Genomic DNA, 22606 nt, shown 5'->3' with positions numbered 1-22606 from the left:
TTTTCTCTTGGTACATAAACAAAAACAAAATTTCTGACTAAGCCTAAAACTACTACTTGAACCTAGAAAGGCGCAGGTAATCCCTATTGTGGTTTTTAGGGACACTTCTCTTTCGCAGAGACAAGAGGCCCAATTCAGGACAGAGCAGGAGCCCTGGAGAACACCTACATGCTAGCTCAGGTCCCTTTCTTTCCTCCGTCAGAGCTGTTGGCAGTGTTTTAAAGTAGTACGAACAACATGCTTCCAAAGTCAAGAGAGCTCCTCCTCCTAAAGACAGCGTGTTTACTTTCACTATCTGAATATTCTGACTGGTGGAAATACATGAGCCTTGTTGTTTTCCTGGTCTTCCAATAGCCTGTCATTATTGCTAGATGCTATGGCACTTGTTGTTGAGTGTGGGTTCCCTCACAGCCCTGGTCTAGATGATCTCAGACCGGGTGAGACATATGCAAGCCATTGGTATGTGCGCAAGCAGTTGCAATGAATCATTCCTCAGGCTAACTTGGCAGTAGCCATCTATCTTTCTGTTCATTCATTAAATAAACATTTGTAAGTACCATCTATGTGCCAGGCTTTGTGCTAGGCACTGGCAGTACAGAGATGAAGACATAGTCCCTGCACTCAAGGAATTCGTACTCCGGAGGTTATCTGGAGTTAAGAACTATATTTCAATATAATTGGTTTCCTTTGTAATTCTATATATTTTATTTCATGCATTGAAAAACATTCTGAGAATTGGTCCATAGGTTTCAGAGGACTACCAAAGGCACAAAAAGTTAAGGCCTTCTCTAGTGAGAGACTGAAACAGATCATCATATTGGGGTAAGTATGGAGATAGAGCTATTGGCTGGAAGCTGTGAGAACAAAGGATTGAGCACCTAACCTAGCTTAGGGCAGGGGTCAGCAAAGATGGGAGCACTCCCTGGAGAAGGTGTATACCTAAGCTGAGTTAGGAGAGACCATTTTTAGCTAGTTTTTCTGTACTCCATTTTCAAGTAGTTGAAATTTAATTTATTTCTCTTATTTATATAAGAAAAAATACTCCTTAGTCTCTTGCTGCTTCTGCCTCCAGAGCTAGGCAGAGTCAGCAGTATGGGCAGTCTCTCCTGAGAGTACCCCACTAGAGAAAGCCAAGCCATGTGTTGGCTTCTCTGGGTTTCCACCAGATGAATCCAGTGCAGAACTGGAGTTTAGCTTATAGAAGGTAAATGCCCCAAACCTTCCTGCCACATGGTTTCCACAAAGCCCTCAGAGTCAACTGTACCACTGCCTCGCCTTGGCCATGTCCCTGCTTGGCCCCTGCCTTGTTCTCTTTTCCTTCCTGCCCCTCCCGCCTCAAACAACCAAAACAAAACAAAAAAACTCCCAGTCATTCTGGAAATGGACAACAGACTTGAATATTCAAGCTTCAAAACCACTTCATGTGAAGTTTTTTTCACACCTCTGCCCATATTAGGGAAGGAGGACCAATGTTAATCCAAATACCATGGAAATTAATATTCAGTTCCGGTGGTCTGACACCCTTTAATGGTGGCATTTTATCCCATTTCGTGAAAGGCTCTAAAGGTAAGTCTGTATAGTGGGAAGTATTGGTATTGGTAAAATTTGATTAGAAAGATTGTAAAATCGAGCATGAAATATGGAATTACTAGTTCATTGAGTTGTAACTGGTCCAGGGTTTAGTACTATCAAGGGGGTGGAAAGGACAAAGAAAAGTTTGAATTCTCAAAATAGGCGTGAGGTTGTGATTCACTTTGGGCAATACTCCAGAGGAAACAGTCCTCTCAGAGACAAATTCTCGTAATGTCCTCCAATAACAACCAAAGTTGTTGTACTAGACAAGGGATTCCAAGGGACCAGTTCTGCCAGATTTGGACTCTCTTTGCTCCAGGTCTCCTTCCCAATCCTGGAACACCTTTCTTAGTCCTGAGCTATGCAGTTTGACTTCCTCTAGAAGGTTCTACATTGCTCAAACTTCCTTATCCATAATCCTACATCTCTAGCCCTTGCTTTTGGGAACCAAACGTTATTTGGTTACCAAATTCTGCCATGTTAGTAAGTACCTTAGTGCTGTGTCAGTAACACATTCAACTCAAGACAATCATTTCTACTCAAGGCACTGCCAAGACCCAAACCTCAGCATACAACCATAGATCGCAGGCTTCACCACCTAAAACACCCTTCCTAACTCTATCAATCACCTGAATTGAAAGCACCTTTGGGATGTGCTTGTGCAGTGACTTATAGGCAACTTCCCCAGAACATCTAGAATCAAAAACCTCTCTTTTACACCCAATTCATTCTCGACCTATGGTCTGTGGCCCAGGCTAAGACATGCCTGTTTCTTGGATAAATTATTTCAGCCCAGTATGATTCCTGCTACGTCTTCACAACTGCCTGAAATTTCTGTTACATCTTATGAGCCTCTCAGTCTAAAGAGTCCTGATACCTTCTCAGCGTAAAGGAGGCCACGCCCTACTTGGAAATTGCTTCTGAGTTCTCCTCCTGCATCTGTGGTTTCCAATTCTGTAGCTTTACTGAAAGTTATGGCTTATAATGTAGTATATATGGATTTATTTTTCTGATTTGAGAACAAGAAGGAACAATAGTATTGGATCACATATAAGGGTAAATGTGAGGCTGGGTAATAACCCAGAAGGAAGGACGAGTTCCTCATGGGGCTTTGTAGGAGCTTCTCTAAGGGAAGCATACACAGGGGGATTTACCTGTATTTCAAAGTATAAATTTGGTTTTTTAAAACATCTCTGCTATTTTCTCTAAAGAAATCTATGAATTAGAGAGCAAACTGGAAGCCCACAGCCCTAATCCAGCCTGAATACCTACTCTGGCCCACATTTTTTTTGTTTTGTTTTGTTTTAACTTTTTATTGAAGTATAAATGCATACAGGAAAGTTCACAAATCACTGTTCATTTTGGTAAATTTAATGAACTGAACCCACCCCTGGAATCAGCTTCCAAATCAAGAAAAAAAATATTACCAGCATCTCACCCAGCCAGGGTAACCACTACCTAGTTCTTTAACTCCATAGCTTAGTTTTACCTATTTTTGAACTCTTCTGTAGCTAGCTGTTTTTCAGTCAACATTGTGTTTGAGATTCACCCATAATATTGTCTGAAGTTGTAGTTGGTTCCTTCTCGTTGCTGTGTAGAAACAGTGACTATGCCGCAGCTGACCCATTCTAATGATGGGCGCTTGGGTAGTTTCCAGTTTGGGGCTATTGTGAATAATGCCTCCAAAGATTCTCGTACATGTCTTTTGATGAGCATATACAGGTATATGCATTTATGCCTGCACAGAGTTTCAAACAGTTGGACAGTCCATGTGAAAAGTTCAAGATACAGTTTTTCTTCAAAAAACAAAAACCAGGGGGCTGGCCCCGTGGCCGAGTGGTTAAGTTCGCGCGCTCCACTGCAGGCAACCCAGTGTTTCGTTGGTTCGAATCCTGGGCGCGGACATGGCACTGCTCCTCAGACCACGCTGAGGCAGCATCCCACATGCCACAACTAGAAGGACCCACAACGAAGAATATACAACTATGTACCGGGGGGCTTTGGGGAGAAAAAGGAAAAATAAAATCTTTAAAAAAAACAAAAAACAAAAAAAAAACCCCACAGAAACCCAGAAGATCTGACAACATTGGGTCCACATTTCCTCATAGCCACACTTGACTGGAACTGAGGCCCGTCTTAGGTGGGGCATGGCTTCTTCACGGACCCTGTCACTCCCTATTACAAACCTAGACCTACTTATTCAGGTAATTTATTTTTTTGATTCAATAATCTCTTAGGACACTCTTCCCCCAGATAACTGCAAAGCTTATTTCCTCACTTCCTTCAAGTCTCTGTTCACGTTACCTTATCAGAGAGGACTTCCCTGACCACCCACCCTATAAAAATGGCAACTTCCCCCTGCACTGTGCTTCCTTTTTTCCTTTTACCCAGCTTTATTTTTCTCCTTTTTACTTATCATCTGACGTACATTTATTTTTTCTTCCCCAACTAGAATGGAAGCTCTATGAGAGCAGGGACCTTTCTTGTGTCTTAGTCACTGCTGTTTCTACAGTCTCTGGAATGGTGCTTGGCATGTAGTGGAAACTCAGTAGATATCCGGTGCATGAATAATAATGCTACTAACAGCCAATACTTATTGAAGGGTAACGGTGTACCAAGCATTGTTCTGAGCACTTTATACATGTTAATCCATTTGGTTCTCACAACCATCCTTTGTGGTGGATAGCATTATTTACTTCATTTTACAATGAGGAAACGAGGGGCCGGCCCTGTGGCCGAGCAGTTAAGTTTGCACTCTCTGCTTCAGCGGCCCAGGGTTTCACAGGGTCAGATCCTGGGCGCGGACATGGCACCACTCCTCATCAGGCCACGCTGAGGCGGCATCCCACATGCCACAACCAGAGGCACTCACAACTAGAGTATACAACTATGTACCGGGGGGCTTTGGGGAGAAGAAGAAAAAAGAAAAAGAAGATTGGCAACAGATGTTAGTGCAGGTGCCTATCTTTAAAAAAACGAAACAATACAATGAAGAAACTAACATTTATATTCTACTTTAAACAATAGATACATTTGAAGCATTGTATACCAATCAAATTTATTAAACAGTGTCTTTAAATGTACTAGAGAAGCTTAATACCTAAAAGGAACCCTTCAACAAATCATTTCATAATGATGGTATTTTATTGATAACATGTTTAGTCATTACTTAAGTTGTTTTGTTTACATTCAACTTTTTTTTTTAAAGATTTTATTTTTCCTTTTTCTCCCCAAAGACCCCCGGTACATAGTTGTGTATTTTTAGCTGTGGGTCCTTCTAGTTGTGGCATGTGGGATGCCGCCTCAGCGTGGCCTGATGAGGAGTGGTGCCATGTCCGCGCCCAGGATCTGACCCTGTGAAACCCTGGGCCGCTGAAGCAGAGGGCACGAACTTAACCGCTCGGCCACGGGGCCGGCCCCCTAACTTTTTTTTTTTTTGAGGAAGATTAGCCCTGAGCTAACATCTACTGCTAATCCTCCTTTTTTTGCTGAGGAAGCCTGGCCCTGAGCTAACATCCGTGCCCATCTTCCTCTACTTTATATGTGGGACGCCTGCCCAGCATGGCTTGATAAGCAGTGTGTAGGTCTACACCCAGGATCTGAAATGGCGAACCCTGGGCCACAGAAGCTGAGCATGTGAACTTAACTGCTGCGCCACTGGGCCGGCCCTCAACTTTTAGTATATTAAAATTTTCAGTTATAGGACTGGGCCTAGATCAGGACGCAACTTAGCTGGGATTTCAGAGATCTGGGGCAGTGTTAACTGATCAGATTCTGCTATCTGTGATGGGCAGCAAGTCTTGTCGACCATCTCTCACGAGTTCTGGAGAGGGAGTAGTGGAGGGAGGGAAAGTCCACTTACCTGATGAAGGATTTTAGAACCCAGATCATCTGTCTGTCACAAGAAGCTCTGATTTATCACTTTGTTAATAACCCTGTTTGAGATGATGCTGATGTCACAGTCCCTGGTTAGAACTCCTTCATTTCTTTGCTAAGCTCCTACTGTGCAGAGCCCAACCCCACATGCCAGCTGTTACACAAGGAACCTACTCCATAGAACGTTGGTAGTACTGCAAAGCCTGTGCCAACTGAGCAAAAAGCAAATATTCCCTGCTCCAGGGACAAAAATGTATCTACTATGCCTCAGAAATGCTAAGCTGACACTTCCACTGACTGAGACATTCTGGTTAGCCTTTCTGAGCAAACTGAACACAGCTCTCATATTCTTGCCTTGTTTAAGTTCTCTGCAGTTACCACCCAAGGATCAAAGGGGAAGGATTTATGTGTAAAACATTGTCACAAATAGTTCAGACACACATTCATTGGTTTAACTACTTTTTTCTTGGCACAGACATATAATTGAACCAGTCCTTCTAGGGGTTTCCTGGCTTCATTTCCCCTTGGTGTTATCTCCAGAAATTTGGTTTGCCCTTCTTTCTTCTCTCTAGCCTTCTGTCTTAGATTGAGACTGTAAGGTGTTCCCTACCACAGTGCTACTCGGACTTTTAGATTCCATGTATTAATAAAGAGAGGAACCAACATGGAGTTCCCAACATTATGTTTTAACAAAGAAGGATTTTATTTATTTATTTTTTGGTGAGGAAGATTGGCCCTCAGCTAACATCTGTTGCCAATCTTCCTCTATTTTGTGTGTGGGACGCCACCACAGCACAGCTTGACAAGTGTGTTAAGTCTGCACTGAACTAGCAAACCCCAGGCTGCTGAAGTGGAGCACACGAACTTAACCACTACACCACGAGCTTGCCCATAAGGATTTTTTTAGTGGTCAACCCATATTGGCATCATTTGAAAAGAAAAGGCATTTTTATATCAAAAAGAGAAATAACGTCAGAATAAAGAACAGTCCTTTACATTGAATAAGTTTAGCTTTATAAAAAGCTCATTATAGGGCCCAGCCTGGTGGCACAGCAGTTAAGTTCACACATTCTGCTTCTCTGCAGCCCGGGGTTCACCGGTTCGGATCCTGGGTGTGGAGCTGGCACCGCTTGGCAAATGCCATACTGTGGTAGGCATCCCACGTATAAAGTAGAGGAAGATGGGCATGGATGTTAGCTCAGGGCCAGTCTTCCTCAGCAAAAAGAGGAGGATTGGTGGTAGTTAGTTCAGGGCTAATCTTCCTCAAAAAAAAAAAAAACACATTACATTGTTATCACCTTTCTCACTTCCTGGAGGACCGATGAAAATTTCTGCTCTCACCCCTAGACTCTGAATTGAATCTTCAAGGCTCCTTTACTGCTGGGTCTTTCTTGGTTCTTGTTCTTTCCTGCCCATGATGTCTCTAACAGCTTCCCTTGGTTACACACAGCTGTGAATTCCTAGTGTCTTAAGGCCATCTGGCCCAGCTGTAGGCCTTTTCTTCCTTTAGCCTCATTCTCACATTGCTCTCTTGATACCTCCATTCAGCAATTCATAAAACACACCTGCACATGACAAAGCCAATCATCAACTTCTCTAGGGATTTCCACAGTGCCTTTCCTTTAACATTCAATTAAGCTAGTTAAGTCTGCGCTTTTAACTTTTTAACACAAATGTTGGCCCTACCAAGTTTTCTTTTTTGAGGAAGATTAGCCCTGAGCTAACATCTGCCACCAATCCTCCTCTTTTTGCTGAGGAAGACTGGCCCTGAGCTAACATCCGTGCCCATTTTCCTCTACTTTATATGTGGGATGCCTTCCACAGCATGGCTTGACAAGTGGTGCATAGGTCCGCCCCCCCAGATCTGAAGCAGCAAACCCCAGGCCCCTGAAGCAGAACGTGTGAACTTAGCTGCTACACCACCAGGCTGGCCCCCACCAGGTTTTCATTAATAAAATGGGGATTGACATTACTAGGGAGAATTTTGAAAATGAGTGCGACAAATTAATTCAACATTTACTTAGCTTTGGATTATAAAGATTAATAAAAATGTTCTTTGTCCAGCAAGCAGTCATAGATTGATTGGAGAGGCAATATGTAAGCTAGGGGATGGTCCTCTTAACCTGGGGTCCATGGGCTGGATGGACTTGGGGAAGGGGCTACTTAATGAGATCATTGGCAGAAATTTGGATGTATGTGCATTTTTCTGCGAAGATTCATTACTCTCATTAGATTATCAACTCAAGACTTCCAAAAGAAAAACAAATATTGATGTAAGCAGATAGTTTTAATACACTAAAATGTTACAATAATGAGATATGACCAATATTATGGGTAAACAAAGAATAGAGCACCTTCTTTCTGCTTGGAGGAAGGCTTTGTTGGTCAGGGTCTTGAAGAACAGATAAGACTTGAGTGGCACAGATGGCAAGGGCATCTCAGGCAGAAAGAACTACATATGCAAAATAATGGGTTCTCGAAAAAAAAAAAAGAGTATTTGGGAAAAAGTTGAGGAGCACGAGTACGCAGTGAGAAATATACAGGGCCAGAGACCGGCAAGCTTTGTACACTGTGTGGACTGTAGAGAGCCAGGAGAAATCTTTAAAAATAGGTTTTTACACTGGCAGTTGTGTGAAGTATATAAACATTTCTAACGAGATCTCTTCTCTTCCTGCCTTACTAAGCAGGTGACTTGGGCAATGAGGTCTACTGTTCCTGAAGGCTGGAAAAGTTGGAGAACCAGAGCTCTAGGACCCAGCCCAGCCCATGGCAAAATTCTGAAGAATATGTAAAATCTGCCATCTTTTCCTACTTCTTTTCTCTCTCCTATCCCTTCCTCGCCCTTCGTATGCCCAGGATCTCTTTGGTTTCCATCTTCCAGAGGTCTAAAATGGTGGAACTATAAGGGACTTAGGAGTTATTTTGGTCCAACTTCCTTATTTTACAGTCTTGGAAATAGATTCTGAGTGAGGAAATGATTTACTCTCCGTGTCTCCCCTTCTATCTCTGGCTTGGTGTGGGGTCTTTTGCTCTTCTCTCTCTCTTCTCAGGAAATCTCATGGACTCCTTTGGCTTCAACTAGTATCCCTGTACCAAAGACTCCAAGATTTGTATTCCCAGCCCTATTTTTTCTCTCTAAGCCCCAAACCCTTTGTCTACAGAACGTTTCTATCTGATGTTTTATGTTCTCCTGAAACTCAGCATGTCCAAAGGTAAATCTTTCTCCACTCCTACGAATCTCCTCTGGTGTTCCCCACATTAGAAAATGGCACCTTGGGGCCAGCCCCATGGCAGAGTGGTTAAAGTTCCAGGCGCTCTGCTTTGGTGGCCTGGGTTCATGGGTTTGGATCCTGGGCACAGTCCTATTCCATTCATCAGCCACGCTGTGGAGGCAACCCACATACAAAATAGAGGAAGTCTGGTACAGATGTTAGCTCAGGGCAAATCTTCCTCACCAAAAAAAAAGAAAGAAAGAAAGAAAAAAAAAGAAAATGGCACCTCATCCACCCAATTAGCTCAAATCAAATCAGGTATCATCCTTGATACCTTTTTCTCCTTTAGTGTCCTCCCCCAAATCCAATCACCAAGACCTCTTATTTTACCCCCTAAAATGTCTGGTTTGTCCATTTCTCACTGTCTTCAGTACCACTATATTACACCATTATCTTTTGCCTGGACTTACTGCAATGCTCTTCTAACTCCTAATCTACTCTTTTATCCCTAAATGTATTTTCTGCACTGCAACGAGAGTGAAATTCTTAAAACATAAACCTGGGAATGCTATGCTCCTATCAACCCTTTACTAGCTGATCATCATTTGCAGCTAACGACTAACGTTCGTATTTTTCTCCTTTCTGCCCAATTCTCCAGTCTTACCTGCTGCCACCCTGTCTCTCATTATGCATCAGTCATGCTGGCCTTCTTTCAGTTCCTCATGAGTGCCAAGTTCCTTCCCTGCTTGGGGCCTTTGCACACATTGCTCTCGCATTTCCTTTCCCTCATTGTCTGGTCAATTTCTGGTCATCCTTCAGGTTTTAGCTGAAGCTCATGACCTTAGGGAAAACTTCCTTGCCCCCCCCCCCACCCCCCCCCCCCGCCATAGGGCAGGTCCACCTATGCCTTCTCCTTGCACTTTGCACAAGTGTAATTGAATAACTATTTGAATAACTATTTGCTTACTGTCAGTTTTTCTGACTAGTCTATAAGCTTCAAGGGGATGTGAACTCTTAAGACTCTGTCCAGCACATTGCGTGGCCCTCAGTAAACACATGTTAAAAGATGGATTGAATGCTGTATCTACCCAGTGGCAGAGCTGAAACTCAAACCCAAAACCATTTCCAGCATCGTATTCTTTTCTCAAACCATTAAGGGTCTGTCCCCATAAACTGATACCCTACTCTCCAGACTTCCTCTCCCTCTTCTCTCCCAGTGATTAAATATATGAGTTACGTGCGTTCTGTTCAGGAGCCTGTTAAAGCCAGTCTGGTAAACTAATCCAGGTTTAGAAATTATCCTTTCCCAAGCATATTTGCATTTTAACTGGGAGCTCCTGGAGGACAGAGAGTAATCCCAAAGGAATAGAAATTTCAGGCACTATGAAGATATCATTGGAAGGAGGGAATGTTCACCATCATCCCTTAATGAGATTATACGAAAGGAACTTCAGTGTACCAGACTTACTTTAATGTCTGTGTTGTTTTATGTTTTTAAAAAATTTACCTTCATAACAAATCTGTTAGGTAGATTTTATTACCCCTTTATCAAGTGAGGGAATCTCTGGACGGTTTAATAATTTACCTAGTATTGTAAATCTGGTGGGGAGGCCACTATTTATTCCTCCCCCTCCGAGGATATGACTCCTGGTCTAATCCTCTTTTTTCCCATACCATGCTGCTTTCAAGGGTAAGTGTACGCAACTGCTTCCAGTTTATACATAAATCTTGGCCGTGGGGTTAACTGGCTGAGTATCTTAACAAAAAAAAGGATTACTAGGTTTTTTTTTTAATTCCCTTGGTGGCATCTATGTTCTGAAATTTGACATTTTACTGTCTGCCAGAAGTCCATCACATTTGATGCCTGACCTTATTCATTCCAACCATAAATGTGATCATGGGCAGAGAAAATGCTTTGAGCGCTTTGAGCAAAATTATGTTGCAAAATCCAAGATGCTATGTTATTTATTTTACTAGTGAGTCCACCAAAGCCTCCTGTATCCAGGGAGTGGATGGTATCAGGTTGACCCTGAATAGTGCATTATTTATCTGCTTACTACTATTTGCAATAACAAAAGCTACCAGGAGATGCGCTGTCCTCATATCAAATATCCCTGCCTCACTTGGGTTTGCCTCTGATTAACAATGCTTTTGCCCATCCTTTGGATCTCTGGATTCTGGGTCCTGAAAACAGGATGTCTCTCGGGGGTGGAGGGACACTGTTGTGTTCCTCTTCGTGTCAGATACACCGGCTATTTAAAAGCTTTGTGACCTTGGGCACATTACTTAACCTGTTTCCCCAGTTTTAAATGGAGAAACTGTTAGCTACTTTGAAGATGCGGAAAGCCTCTGTTTGAAAGCACCTAACAAGGAAGCCTAACTCACAGCAGGTATTCAAATAGCGTTAAATTTCCTCCTTCCCAAATAAGGACATTCCCTCTTGATGTCCATAGATTTATAGGTTCTCAGGACTGAAAGTACATGTAAAATTTTGTGTAGATGTATGAAGTGTGTTTTTCTTGGAAAAAAAGCCCACAGTTTAACAGATTATCACGGAGGCCAGTGACTTGGCTAAGAAAGAATTGTAGATTCTCCTCCGTGCAATGCCAAAGGGTGAATCTCCTTTTCAAGGGACAAGATTTTTTGTGGATGTTTTTGTTCTCTGGGCACTCTTTTTGCAGTCTGCTAACAGAAGAAGATAATCAGGCCCCTGGGCCCCCCAACCATGTCTTTCTCGGGGCAGGGTCCCCATTACGTTTCCCTAGGGGCTCTGTGACCCCTCTTTGGGTTCCCCCCCAGATGGGGGTGGGGTGCCATCTGTAGCTGGGAAGGTTTATTTTAAGGTCTCTCAGACTTCGGGAATTGCTTCCTCACTGAAAAACCGGCTTTTGTGTGTTTCCTCAGGCTAAAGCTACCCTCTCTTGGTGTTAGTCAAAACCTCGCGGCGCGACCCCGAACGCCCCCACCCTCCTAGGCCCCAATCCCGAGGCTGTGGGGGCGGGGAGGCAGCGCACGCCGCTTCCGCTCCTCCAGCCCAGCAGAGGGCGCTGCGGCCCCGCCTCTTCATTCCCGGGGTGCTTCGCGCCGGGCCCCTTCCGCGTGGGTGAGTGAATGTGAGAGTCAGCGTCGCGCCGCGCGCGCCGCCCGCCTCCGCCGCTCGGCGCCCTTATTTCGGCTGCGAGGGGCGGGCGCGCGCGTAAAGGCATAGAGACGGGCGTTGAGCTGTCGGGCTAGAGCGTCGCCGAATCGGAGCCGGAGCCCGAGCCGCGCGCTGTGTCTCCGCTGCGTCCGCCGAGGCCCCCGAGTGTCAGGGACAAAAGCCGCCGCCGCGCCGCCTGCTCCCGCCGCCGGGGCTCATCCGCCGCCGCCGCCGCAGCCCTGAGGAGAGTCCGCCGCCGTCGCCACCCGTGAGGATCCGAGAGCCATGTCGGCCAGCAGCCTCTTGGAGCAGGTACAGGCCCGGCCCGCATGCCTCGGCCATTGTGTGAGGCGAGAGGGAGCCTGACTAGGCCCGGGCCCGCCGCCCCCGGTCGGGCCGAGCCCAGGCGGCGCCTCTGGCGGGCCGGGTTTCGGGCCTCGCAGGCTGGCCGCACCCAGCGCCTCGCGCTCAGCCGCCTCTGCCCGCGTCTCCGGGCCCCCGGCCGCGCCGCGCTCCCTCCTCTCAGCGGGCCGCGTTTTCTTCCTTGTTTCCTTCCCCTTCCTTGAAGCGCCGGTTTCCTCGCGGCGCTTCTGGCGCGTCCTCCGCGGGCCCGCCGGCCTGGCGCGTTCCCCCGCCTCCCGCTTCCAGCCTCCCCCTTGCCCCCATCCCTGACGCCTCCCCTCAGGCCTGCTCCTTTATCTCCTTTCGGGCCCGGCTTTAATTTGTCTTCCCTTTTCGATTTCTTCCTCGGACGACTTGCTGCTCGGCGACGTTTCCTTCGCCCGCAGAGACCAAAAGGTCAAGGAAACAAAGGTGAGCCCAGCTCCGCCGGTGGCCCCGGGCCGGGAGGGGGGCCCCCGAGTGGTGGGGGCGGGGTCTCCGGGAAGCGCCCCGGGGAGAGGACCTTTCGGAAGCCGCTTAGTTCGCAGGTGCCTGCCACTTAAGTATTTGACCCTTTTGGTGTGTTCTTGCAGCTGGCCAACAGCTTTTTAGTGAACAAGGAGTAATTCATTAAGGGTGGGGGTGGATGCGGTTTTGAAATGTCCCAGGTCCTTAGTTTCCTGTAGGTCTTAGAAGGCCTTTGTTTTTCATCCTCGTGGATCGCACTCTGGAAGTACTCACATGTGATGGGGGAGGGGAAGCGGGAGGGAATTGAAATCGAGAGGAGCCAATAAAATGACCTTTTTAGATCAACTTGCTCTGGGTGGAGGGAGACATTTTCAGTGACGGATGTTGCTCAGCATTCGCTCTCGTCTTTATCGTTCTGAAATTCAAACTGATTTGCTCTGTTTAGTAAGGTTTTTTTCTCTGGTTAGAATATGTTTGATTAATTTGGGGGGGAGGTTGTGCGATGGAGACACTCCTAATTTGAGTTTTTTTCCTTTAGTACAAAATGGATCTGTACATCAAAAGGATGGATTAAACGATGATGATTTTGAACCTTACTTGAGTCCGCAGGCAAGGCCAGTGAGTAGTTAACCATTTACATGCCTGATCAAAGGGTCTAGTATACCGTTATACCTTCTCCGCCCTGTCAGTAAATCTCATTTCCGGGGGTGACTTTCTTAATTCCAGTCAATGTGTTGTAAAAACAGTTGTTACAAATGTTAATAGACTTTTAAGATCCCCACGTCTGTTGTCAGCAGACATTGTATCCTGAGACTAATATTGATAACATTTTACAGCGTAGTAACAGTAACACTTGTTTGAGTAATTCTTCCTCCTTACCAAGAATAGAAGAGTGCAAAACTTACAAATACTTCCCAGTGTTAGGTGTTCTGAATTTTTATCCCCTAACCCTTTTTCTTTTAGGAAAATTGGATTCGTGTGTGTTGGGAAAACTGATATAAAATCACCTGAACTTTATTCGGTGCTGCAGAACTAGTTAGCGGGTTCTTAGATTATCAGAACTATTTTGGAGTTAGGTGCTCGTTGTAGAGTTGAGCTGTATCTATAGAGACCAACTTTGTAAACCTCTGGCTTCTCACTTAAGAGAACTATAGGACTTACGAAATGGAGTTAAAGGAAGATGAAATACTAAGCACAGAATACTTTAGCACAAACTAAGATTGAGATTTTTGCAGTGCAATCAGTCGTCCAACGTGTAGATTAGTTGCATATAAGTTCATATGTTGATGTGACCTGTGCATGTGGAAACTTGTTTGATTTGGCAGTTCTTTCATATTAACATCTTGGATCCCAAAGACGTGGTCACAAAGTTTTAGCTAATAAATAGAACTCTCCAGACTAATAAACCAAAAGGAAAATTGACAATAACTTATCCAAAATATTCTAAAAGGTGAAGAAGCTTATGGAACATTTGTGTAAATTCTGAACAGATGCTGTCTGACATGTATAATAGTCTTGAATAAGTTCACATGATAGTGCATGCCCATTTTTGGACCTAATTCTTACATAAAGTTTTCACATTCTCTATGTAAAATTTTTTGCACTGAAAGTACAGAAACCGCTTAAGCAAGTGATAGGAGAAAAGTTTTCACAGAAGACAACCAGTTAATCAGGAAAAGTAGGAAAGGAAGTAAAGGAATGAACTATTAATAGCTTCCTGCTATTGAAGTAGTTTGCTTACATAATCGTTATAACAGGGAGAGTGGGAGCATTTGGAAACAGAATTCTAGGTAGTTCTTGTGAAACATTGTGTAATTAATTCAGATTTGTGAGCTCAGGGGCATGTGGGAACCTGCCAGTTAAGGTGTAGGCATTCAGGAATATAGTGGCATAACCTGTGATATTAAGTGTTTGTTTTTTATTTCTCAAGCTAAAGCTTACATGTCTTTTGAAAATTTGAGGGGAAAATACAGATCTTGGTTGAATAGATGAATAACTTGAGAATCTTTGTCCATTGTAGTTTATTGTCAAGAGTATTTCATCTACTTTTTAACCAATTTTTCATTGCCTTGTGTTGGAATAATCCTTTAGATTTAATCCATTGATTATAGACTGCTTTTCTCTACATAATGAGTTTGGGTCTGTTAAAGTTTTAGCATTATCTTCAAGAAATAACTTCTCTTAAACTTCAGAGTGTGTGAAAAGACTTTTCTTTGTTTAAGGAAAATTTTAAATTAGCAGAGAAAAGCACCGTTTTATCAAACCACATCAGTTGAAACACTCAGTCTTCAAGAGATGTGTTTTAGTGGCTAGGGAGAAGTACTGTTGGCTTTGACAGTACAGATTTAAGACCTGACATAGTTATGGTCATCCAAGTCTCTTAAGAGCAGAATTCCCTATTGATTAGTCAGTGGATTCTTTTATACCAGAGCTGTTTTGAAGTTACGATAAAGTACTCTCTTTTTTGAGTTGAGCTGTATCTACATCTATAGGGGCCAGTTTTATGTACCTCTCACTTCTTGTTTAGGGACTGTTCTTTGAGCTATAAAGCTTTAAAAAAGTTAAAATACTTTTCAGCACAAACTAAAGATCAAGAATGATTGGGGGTTTTGCAGTGTAATGTCTTCTAATGTAAAGACTAGTTGGTGTAAGTTTATATTTCTGGTTGTTATTCTTTAGGATGATTCCTTTTTTAAAGATACGGATTGTATGGTGTCTTTAGAATTATACTCCTATTTTTAAGTACATTTCAGCTTACAGTCATTAATTTCATAGGTGAAGCAGAACAGTGAGTAACATTTTAAATCCTCTGGAAGCCATGGTGCATTTCCTTTCCAGGTTATAATTAAATAATGTCATCTACTGATGTTCCCAGATGGTTTGGCAAGAGGCTAACGCTAAACTAGATACAGTGAACCTTGCATTTTGGTTTATGGTTGAGGAATGGTTGCACAGTTTTTTGGGATAGAATTTGAAACTTCCAGTTCTTTTCTTTTCATTTTGTTGTCTTCCTTAGTATAGTATGGTTTTGGTAGGAAGCTCTTTTGAACACTCCTCCATTATGCCAAAATTCCCATTCCTTCAATCCAGAGATGCTGGTTTTATTAAAAGCCTCATCTCAGCACTTCTATAGAGCAAGACTTACTCTGTTGGTGAGATAATGGCTTTTCCCTTTTCCAAATTGTGCTAAAGTTAAGGCCCATATTCATTTGTATGTCATTTTAACTTTAAATGTTTAAACGTTTCAGTTATTAAGCCAAAATGTCTTATGATATAAAAATACCAGCAAGTTCATGGGAAGAGACCGTTTGAAATGGTCACTCTCCTTGTTTATATTAGTGGCTTAAACCTTTGAGTTGTGTAAATAATTGGGAGAGGAAATGTCCTGGTTATTGTTTCATTTATTTTTGTGTTTAGTTTTGATTTACCGTTTTTTTTTTTTTCCTCCACAGAATAACGCGTATACTGCCATGTCAGATTCCTACTTACCCAGCTACTACAGTCCCTCCATCGGCTTCCCCTATTCTTTGGGCGAAGCTGCTTGGTCTACTGGGGGTGACACAGCCATGCCCTATCTAACTTCTTATGGACAGCTGAGCAACGGAGAGCCTCACTTCCTACCAGATGCAATGTTTGGACAGCCAGGAGCCCTAGGTAGCACTCCATTTCTTGGTCAGCATGGTTTTAATTTCTTTCCCAGTGGGATTGACTTCTCAGCTTGGGGAAATAACAGTTCTCAGGGACAGTCTACTCAGAGCTCTGGATATAGTAGCAATTATGCTTATGCACCTAGCTCCTTAGGTGGAGCCATGATTGATGGACAGTCAGCTTTTGCTAGTGAGACCCTCAATAAGGCTCCTGGCATGAATACCATAGACCAAGGGATGGCAGCACTGAAGTTGGGTAGCACAGAAGTTGCAAGCAATGTTCCAAAAGTTGTAGGCTCTGCTGTTGGTAGTGGGTCCATTACTAGTAACATCGTGGCTTCCAATAGTTTGCCTCCAGCTACCATTGCTCCTCCAAAACCAGCATCTTGGGCTGATATTGCTAGCAAGCCTGCAAAACAGCAACCTAAGTTGAAGACCAAGAATGGCATTGCAGGGTCAAGTCTTCCACCACCCCCAATAAAACATAACATGGATATTGGAACTTGGGATAACAAGGGTCCTGTGGCAAAAGCCCCCTCACAGGCTTTGGTTCAGAATATAGGTCAGCAGTCAACCCAGGGGTCTCCCCAGCCTGTAGGTCAGCAGGCTAACAATAGCCCACCAGTGGCTCAGGCATCAGTAGGGCAACAGACACAGCCATTGCCCCCACCTCCACCACAGCCTGCCCAGCTCTCAGTTCAGCAACAGGCAGCTCAGCCAACCCGCTGGGTAGCACCTCGGAACCGTGGCAGTGGGTTCGGTCATAATGGGGTGGATGGTAATGGAGTAGGACAGTCTCAGGCCGGATCTGGATCTACTCCTTCAGAACCTCACCCAGTGTTGGAGAAGCTGCGATCCATTAATAACTATAACCCCAAGGATTTTGACTGGAATCTGAAACATGGCCGGGTTTTCATCATTAAGAGCTACTCTGAGGACGATATCCACCGTTCCATTAAGTATAATATCTGGTGCAGCACAGAGCATGGTAACAAGAGACTGGATGCTGCTTATCGCTCCATGAACGGGAAAGGCCCCGTTTACTTACTTTTCAGTGTCAACGGCAGTGGACACTTCTGTGGCGTTGCAGAAATGAAATCTGCTGTGGACTACAACACATGTGCAGGTGTGTGGTCCCAGGACAAATGGAAGGGTCGTTTTGATGTCAGATGGATTTTTGTGAAGGACGTTCCCAATAGCCAACTGCGACATATTCGCCTAGAGAACAACGAGAATAAACCAGTGACCAACTCCAGGGACACTCAGGAAGTGCCTCTGGAAAAGGCTAAGCAGGTGTTGAAAATCATAGCCAGCTACAAGCACACCACTTCCATTTTTGATGACTTCTCACACTATGAGAAACGCCAAGAGGAGGAAGAAAGTGTTAAAAAGGTAACCAGCTTACCATTCTTAAGACTTAGGGAAGGAGAAGGAACTAGAGAGAACAGGAGAGGTATTATACTGAACCATTAATAAGAGCTCTGTAAACAACACACCTATCACTTAACAGTTGAACCCTTTATGGAAGTATAGTTGGTCTTAACTGTTTGAACCTTAGTGTGAAGGAATGTGGGAACATTAATGGAGGACAGAAATGTGGGCTTAAAGGAAAGCAGAAACAATGTTGGTGAAGAATGAGCCTGAAAGAAATGCAGAGGGAATAATCGAAGTGACAGAATAATGAAAATTAAAGTAGGAAAAGATTGAGACTGTAAAATAGCATAGAAAAAGATGAAAGTGTTGTTGGAATTAACGTTTGACCTAGAGTACTGTGGTTATTTTCAAGAGGAGTTGTGTCACCAAGTCCTGACATAGCTTTTTGAGCCTGCTTTCTGACGACGGGCAGTGTTATGGGGATGTTTTTCAGAACTTTCTTCCTTGCTCCTATCCTTCCTAGTGTTCTGCTTAATTACTTTTTTCAAAACCTTTTTCCCATTAATGTTTATTATATAAAACTTGGAAAACAAGATAATCAGAAAAAGCTGGCCTCTTGCTCTTAACATTTTGTTGTATTCCTGAAGACTCACTCTCTTTTGTTTCCTCTGTACAAGTGGTAATCTTGGGCGGAGTGATGGAAAATAGGTCCAAACTAGAGAGTTGAACTTATTTTGAAAGTTAGTAATGCTGGGTCCTTGAGTATTGAGTGAATGTAAACTTTTACCATTTAGAGAATGGTAAAATATTGGGGCAGACCATATGTTATCTAGGACTTAGCTGTATTTAAATGTAGGAAGTAGGTGAAAAGATTATGGGCAAGGAGAAAATTTTTTTAAAAGATCTACATATAGGGGCCGGCCCCATGGCTGAGTGGTGAAATTTGCGCACTCTGCTTCGGCAGCCCAGGGTTTTGCGGGTTTGGATCCTGGGCGCAGACATGGCACTGCTCATCAAGCCATGCTGAGGCGGCATCCCACATGCCACAACTAGAAGGACCCACAACTAAAAATATACAACTATGTACCAGGGGTCTTTGGGAAGGAAAAGGAAAAATAAAATCTTAAAAAAAAAAAAAATCTGTATATTAGTGGTTGAGAGAATCCTGAGCAGTTAGCTTCAAATCTAAAGTAAAAACCAAAAGCTAACAAGCTTATATAAATATGTTTTCCTTAAATTTGTCATGAGTTCCTAGGGATCTTACATCTTTGCTTTAGGATCCGAAGCACTTGTTATGCCTCTATAAACGTGTGTTCCTTTGAGCAGTAGGAGGGCTCTTTGGTAGAGTCTGCACCTCCAGAACAGAAAATCAGGTGCATAGTCGTTTAACTAAAGTAGGATGGTTTCCATCTTGTCTTCTAGTGTGTGTAGATGATTGAGAAATGAAGATATGCTTGTCAGTGATGCCAAAAGTATTGGGGATATGGAGCCAGATTACTGAAAAGTTGGCTGTCAGAAAAAACTTTGTCCTTTTTTGTCTTTTAAATTCTCTTCTTCCTTTCCCCAAAGTTTAACAGTTTAACCTGAAATCTGCCATAATCTTGCAGAAAAAGCTAGTTTACTGATTGTTTTTACCAGACATCTGAAAGGCTCTAAAGATGTCTTCACAGGCTCCTCTTTCTAGGGGAACAGGGAAGGAGGCCATGATCCTTTAGGCATCATGTAGTGGCATGACAGATTATTAACGGGTGTGAGGGGCATTCTAGTGCTTGGTTTAACCACTTGAACCGTGCATAATATCTATCCCATGTTAAGAATCTGCTTGCTTTCATCTGCAAAGTTTTGTCCTGCATCTTGTGATTAAAAGCAGAAAGGCAGAGAGGAATATTTTTAAGAATGCACAGCATAGATACTAAGATAAACTTGGGTGTATTAGAACTAGTGAGGAAACTTGGGTTTAAAAATGAAGTAGCAGGGGCCAGCCTGGTGGCATAGCAATTAAGTTTGCACACTCTGCTTTGGTGGCCCGGAGTTTGCTGATTCGGATCCTGGGTGTGGGCCTAGCACCGCTTATCAAGCCATGCTGTAACAGATGTCCCCCATATAGTAGTGGAGGAAGACGGGTACAGATGTTAGCTCAGGGCCAGTCTTCCTCAGCAAAAAGAGGAGGATTGACAGCAGATGTTAGCTCAGGGGTAATCTTCCTTAAAAAAAAAAAAGAAAAACAAGTAGCACATTTGAGGACTGTTAATTTATGTAAACTTTTAATCAGGTATGTATTTGTATTAAATTCGCTTGAGTGGTTCATTGAATGGTAATTGAACTTAATAAGTAGGTGTAAGATTCATATGTTGGAATTGACCAGCCTTGTGGTGTTTTCGTAGACTGTGATAATAATCAAGGTTTAGCGTCTTTGTTAAGCTAACTAATGGATCTTTCTTAACACCATTCCATAAAGACTTTTGATGAATGAATATCCTCATTGTTCTGAGGCTGGTAAACAGACCACCAAAAACAGAAATAAAAAAAACTTCGATTTTTACTTGTGTCAGATTACTTTTTAGTTTACCTTCTGTAAGAAGAGCTTGCTGAGGTTTCAGGAAGGTCCCTACGATTGCTTCTAGACCCAGTTACCGTTTCAGTCAGTATTGCCTTAACTCCTATGTTTGCCCACTATTATCCTTAACATCCTTACGTAACTGACTGTAAACTGTTCTTCCAGTCTTTATTAGGCTTTCAAGACAAAACAAGTTTCATGAGAACGGACTGATAGCTCTTTGAGGCAGTAGACTCCCTTAGGTGGGGTGTTTGTGTTCTTTTGTATTTATAATATTGCAAAAAATCTTAATGCCAAATGAGCATAGTAACACGATAAGTACGGAAATAACTTAAACGTCGTCCTGAAAACGTCACAGCTATTCTAAAGTTCTGTGTATGGGCATGTATTTGGCAGAAGACCCTGAACCGGAACTAAAGCCGTTTTTGCCTAGTATTACTGATTTCTTCTGTCACCTGATCTAATTCAATATCATAGAACCTTCAAGCATTGGATCTGCCTGGCTTGAAACTTCCAGCAAAATTTAGTGACATCTTCCATATTTGGTTACTCTATTGTATACTTCAGATACTATTTTGCAACCTGCTTTCTGCTTTTGTTTAGAACCTTTCCCTAAAGGTTAAATGTTCTTCTGTGACATCACTTTTGATGGCTTCATAGTATTCTATCATAGATTTATTATAATTTACCAGTCCGTTGTTGAATATATCAGCTACTTTTTAATTTTTCTAGGTAAAGTAACAGTACAGTGAAATTCTTTGATATAAATATTGATTCACATCTGTCCTTTAGTGTTATTGCTGGGTCAAGGGATGTGTGCTTTTAGAAGGTCTTGGCTGTGCTAAATATTGCCATATAGGCCTTTTTCTTACTGAAAAATTTTTTGAGAGAATTACTGTCAGCTCTTCAGAAAAGTGAGTTTTCCCTTTGTCTCAACTTTGGAATAGTCTGGCATAAAGGGAGAGTTATTGCCTCCATTAATGATAGGCTTTTTATAAATCTACTAATATTGGTTTAATTTTTGTCTTTCATTTCTAGCCTTTTAACTATAGGTAAAAATAAGAAGAACGTAGTAGAGGGAACTAAGGACTGTATAATTCTCTTAAAGGTTGGCCCAATGTTAGACTCAGTCAGGCACTTGGGTAAATGATTTTTCTGAATAATTGGAAAGCTAATGGGAGAGTAGGGAGAGAGAGTGAGATCTAGATAAGATATGATTATAGTGACAATAGCTTAAGGCATATATTTTTAAAAATTTCATTGCTATTAAGTGAGAATAGCAGGATTTCTTAAATAACCTCTGGAATTATTCCTGTTTTCAGGCAGAAGATCTAAAAGTAGTGACTTGGAGTGTGTTTGGGTATGCTTAAAATTTATGCTTTATGTTAAGAATTGAGATGAAGCTATTCATCTTTTCTTCAAACAACTTTACTGAGTGCTAGACACTACAGAGAAACCAGGAGTGTATTGTCAGGGAGCCTTACATTAGTGACAGGTAACAGTACAAAACAGAAAGTGTTTTCTCAAGGTATGCACAGGGTACCAATTTGGAAGCTTGAAGATTGCCTAACCCAGCCTGGGGCATGGGTGGATTGGTTGTAGAAGAATCCTGGAAGAAGTGATCTCTGAGCTGAGCCTTGAAAGATGTATAGAAGATAGCCAGAGGTGTTTTGGAAAGAGTGAAGATAGGTTCAGAACAGCCCAAATCTGTGACACTGTATAGATGATAACTTGGAACAGGAATTTCTGTACAATTCAAGAACAAGTGTAATTGGTATTTGTGGAATGGGTTTCCCAAAAGGGAACTTTGGAGATTACATTAGGAAAAGGGAGTTGAATGGAAAGTTTATGTAGTTTGATGTGGAAGGAATCTACTGAGACAGGTACAAAGTTGGCTTTAAGAAAAAAGGACTAGATTTTAAAAGAATGAGGAGTAAGGTGTAATTTGAATCAGGATGGAGGAGCCGTCTTATTTCTCATCATAATATGCCTTAGTGTTTAGCAGAGTATTTAGCATAGAAGAGATGAATTTAGAAGGGGAATATGATAGCTGTTATCAGATGCTTCTAAAATTCTGATAGGTTTATTCTCCTTACCAAAATACACTGCTAGAACCAATGGGTAGATGTTATAAGGAGGAAGATTTTTGTAAATGAAAAGGAGAACTTTCTAAAAATGGAGTTCTTAGTCACAGGAGAATTTCAAGAAGAGACTGAAAGAACTTTTATTAAAATATGTTCTAGAGGGCCAGCCTGGTGGTGCAGCAGTTAGGTTCACACGTTGTGCTTCGGCAGCCTGGGGTTCACTGGATCAGATCCCGGGGGCGGACATGGCACTGCTTGGCGAGCCGTGCTGTGGCAGGCGTCCCACATATAAAAAG

General features: G+C 42.8%; 1 protein-coding gene across 2 annotated transcripts in view; it reads left to right on the top strand.

The window, feature by feature from the left end:
- The first annotated feature begins 11736 nt into the window (after positions 1-11736).
- The window catches only part of YTHDF2 (YTH N6-methyladenosine RNA binding protein F2), a 31176-nt gene continuing 20306 nt past the window's right edge, over positions 11737-22606 (top strand). The window contains exons 1-4 of one of the 2 annotated variants that reach the window (XM_014853659.3): positions 11737-12111; positions 12588-12612; positions 13187-13266; positions 16101-17687. In XM_014853659.3, coding sequence (XP_014709145.1) covers positions 12085-12111; positions 12588-12612; positions 13187-13266; positions 16101-17687 — 1719 coding nt within the window. In that variant the 5' untranslated portion in view covers positions 11737-12084. The remainder of the gene's footprint in view (positions 12112-12587; positions 12613-13186; positions 13267-16100; positions 17688-22606) is intronic. The other variant, XM_014853660.3, reaches the window with a different exon arrangement.

This window comes from Equus asinus, chromosome 5 (assembly GCF_041296235.1).
Source record: "Equus asinus isolate D_3611 breed Donkey chromosome 5, EquAss-T2T_v2, whole genome shotgun sequence".
Lineage (NCBI taxonomy): Eukaryota > Metazoa > Chordata > Mammalia > Perissodactyla > Equidae > Equus > Equus asinus.
This window is presented reverse-complemented; position numbering and strand designations above follow the sequence as displayed.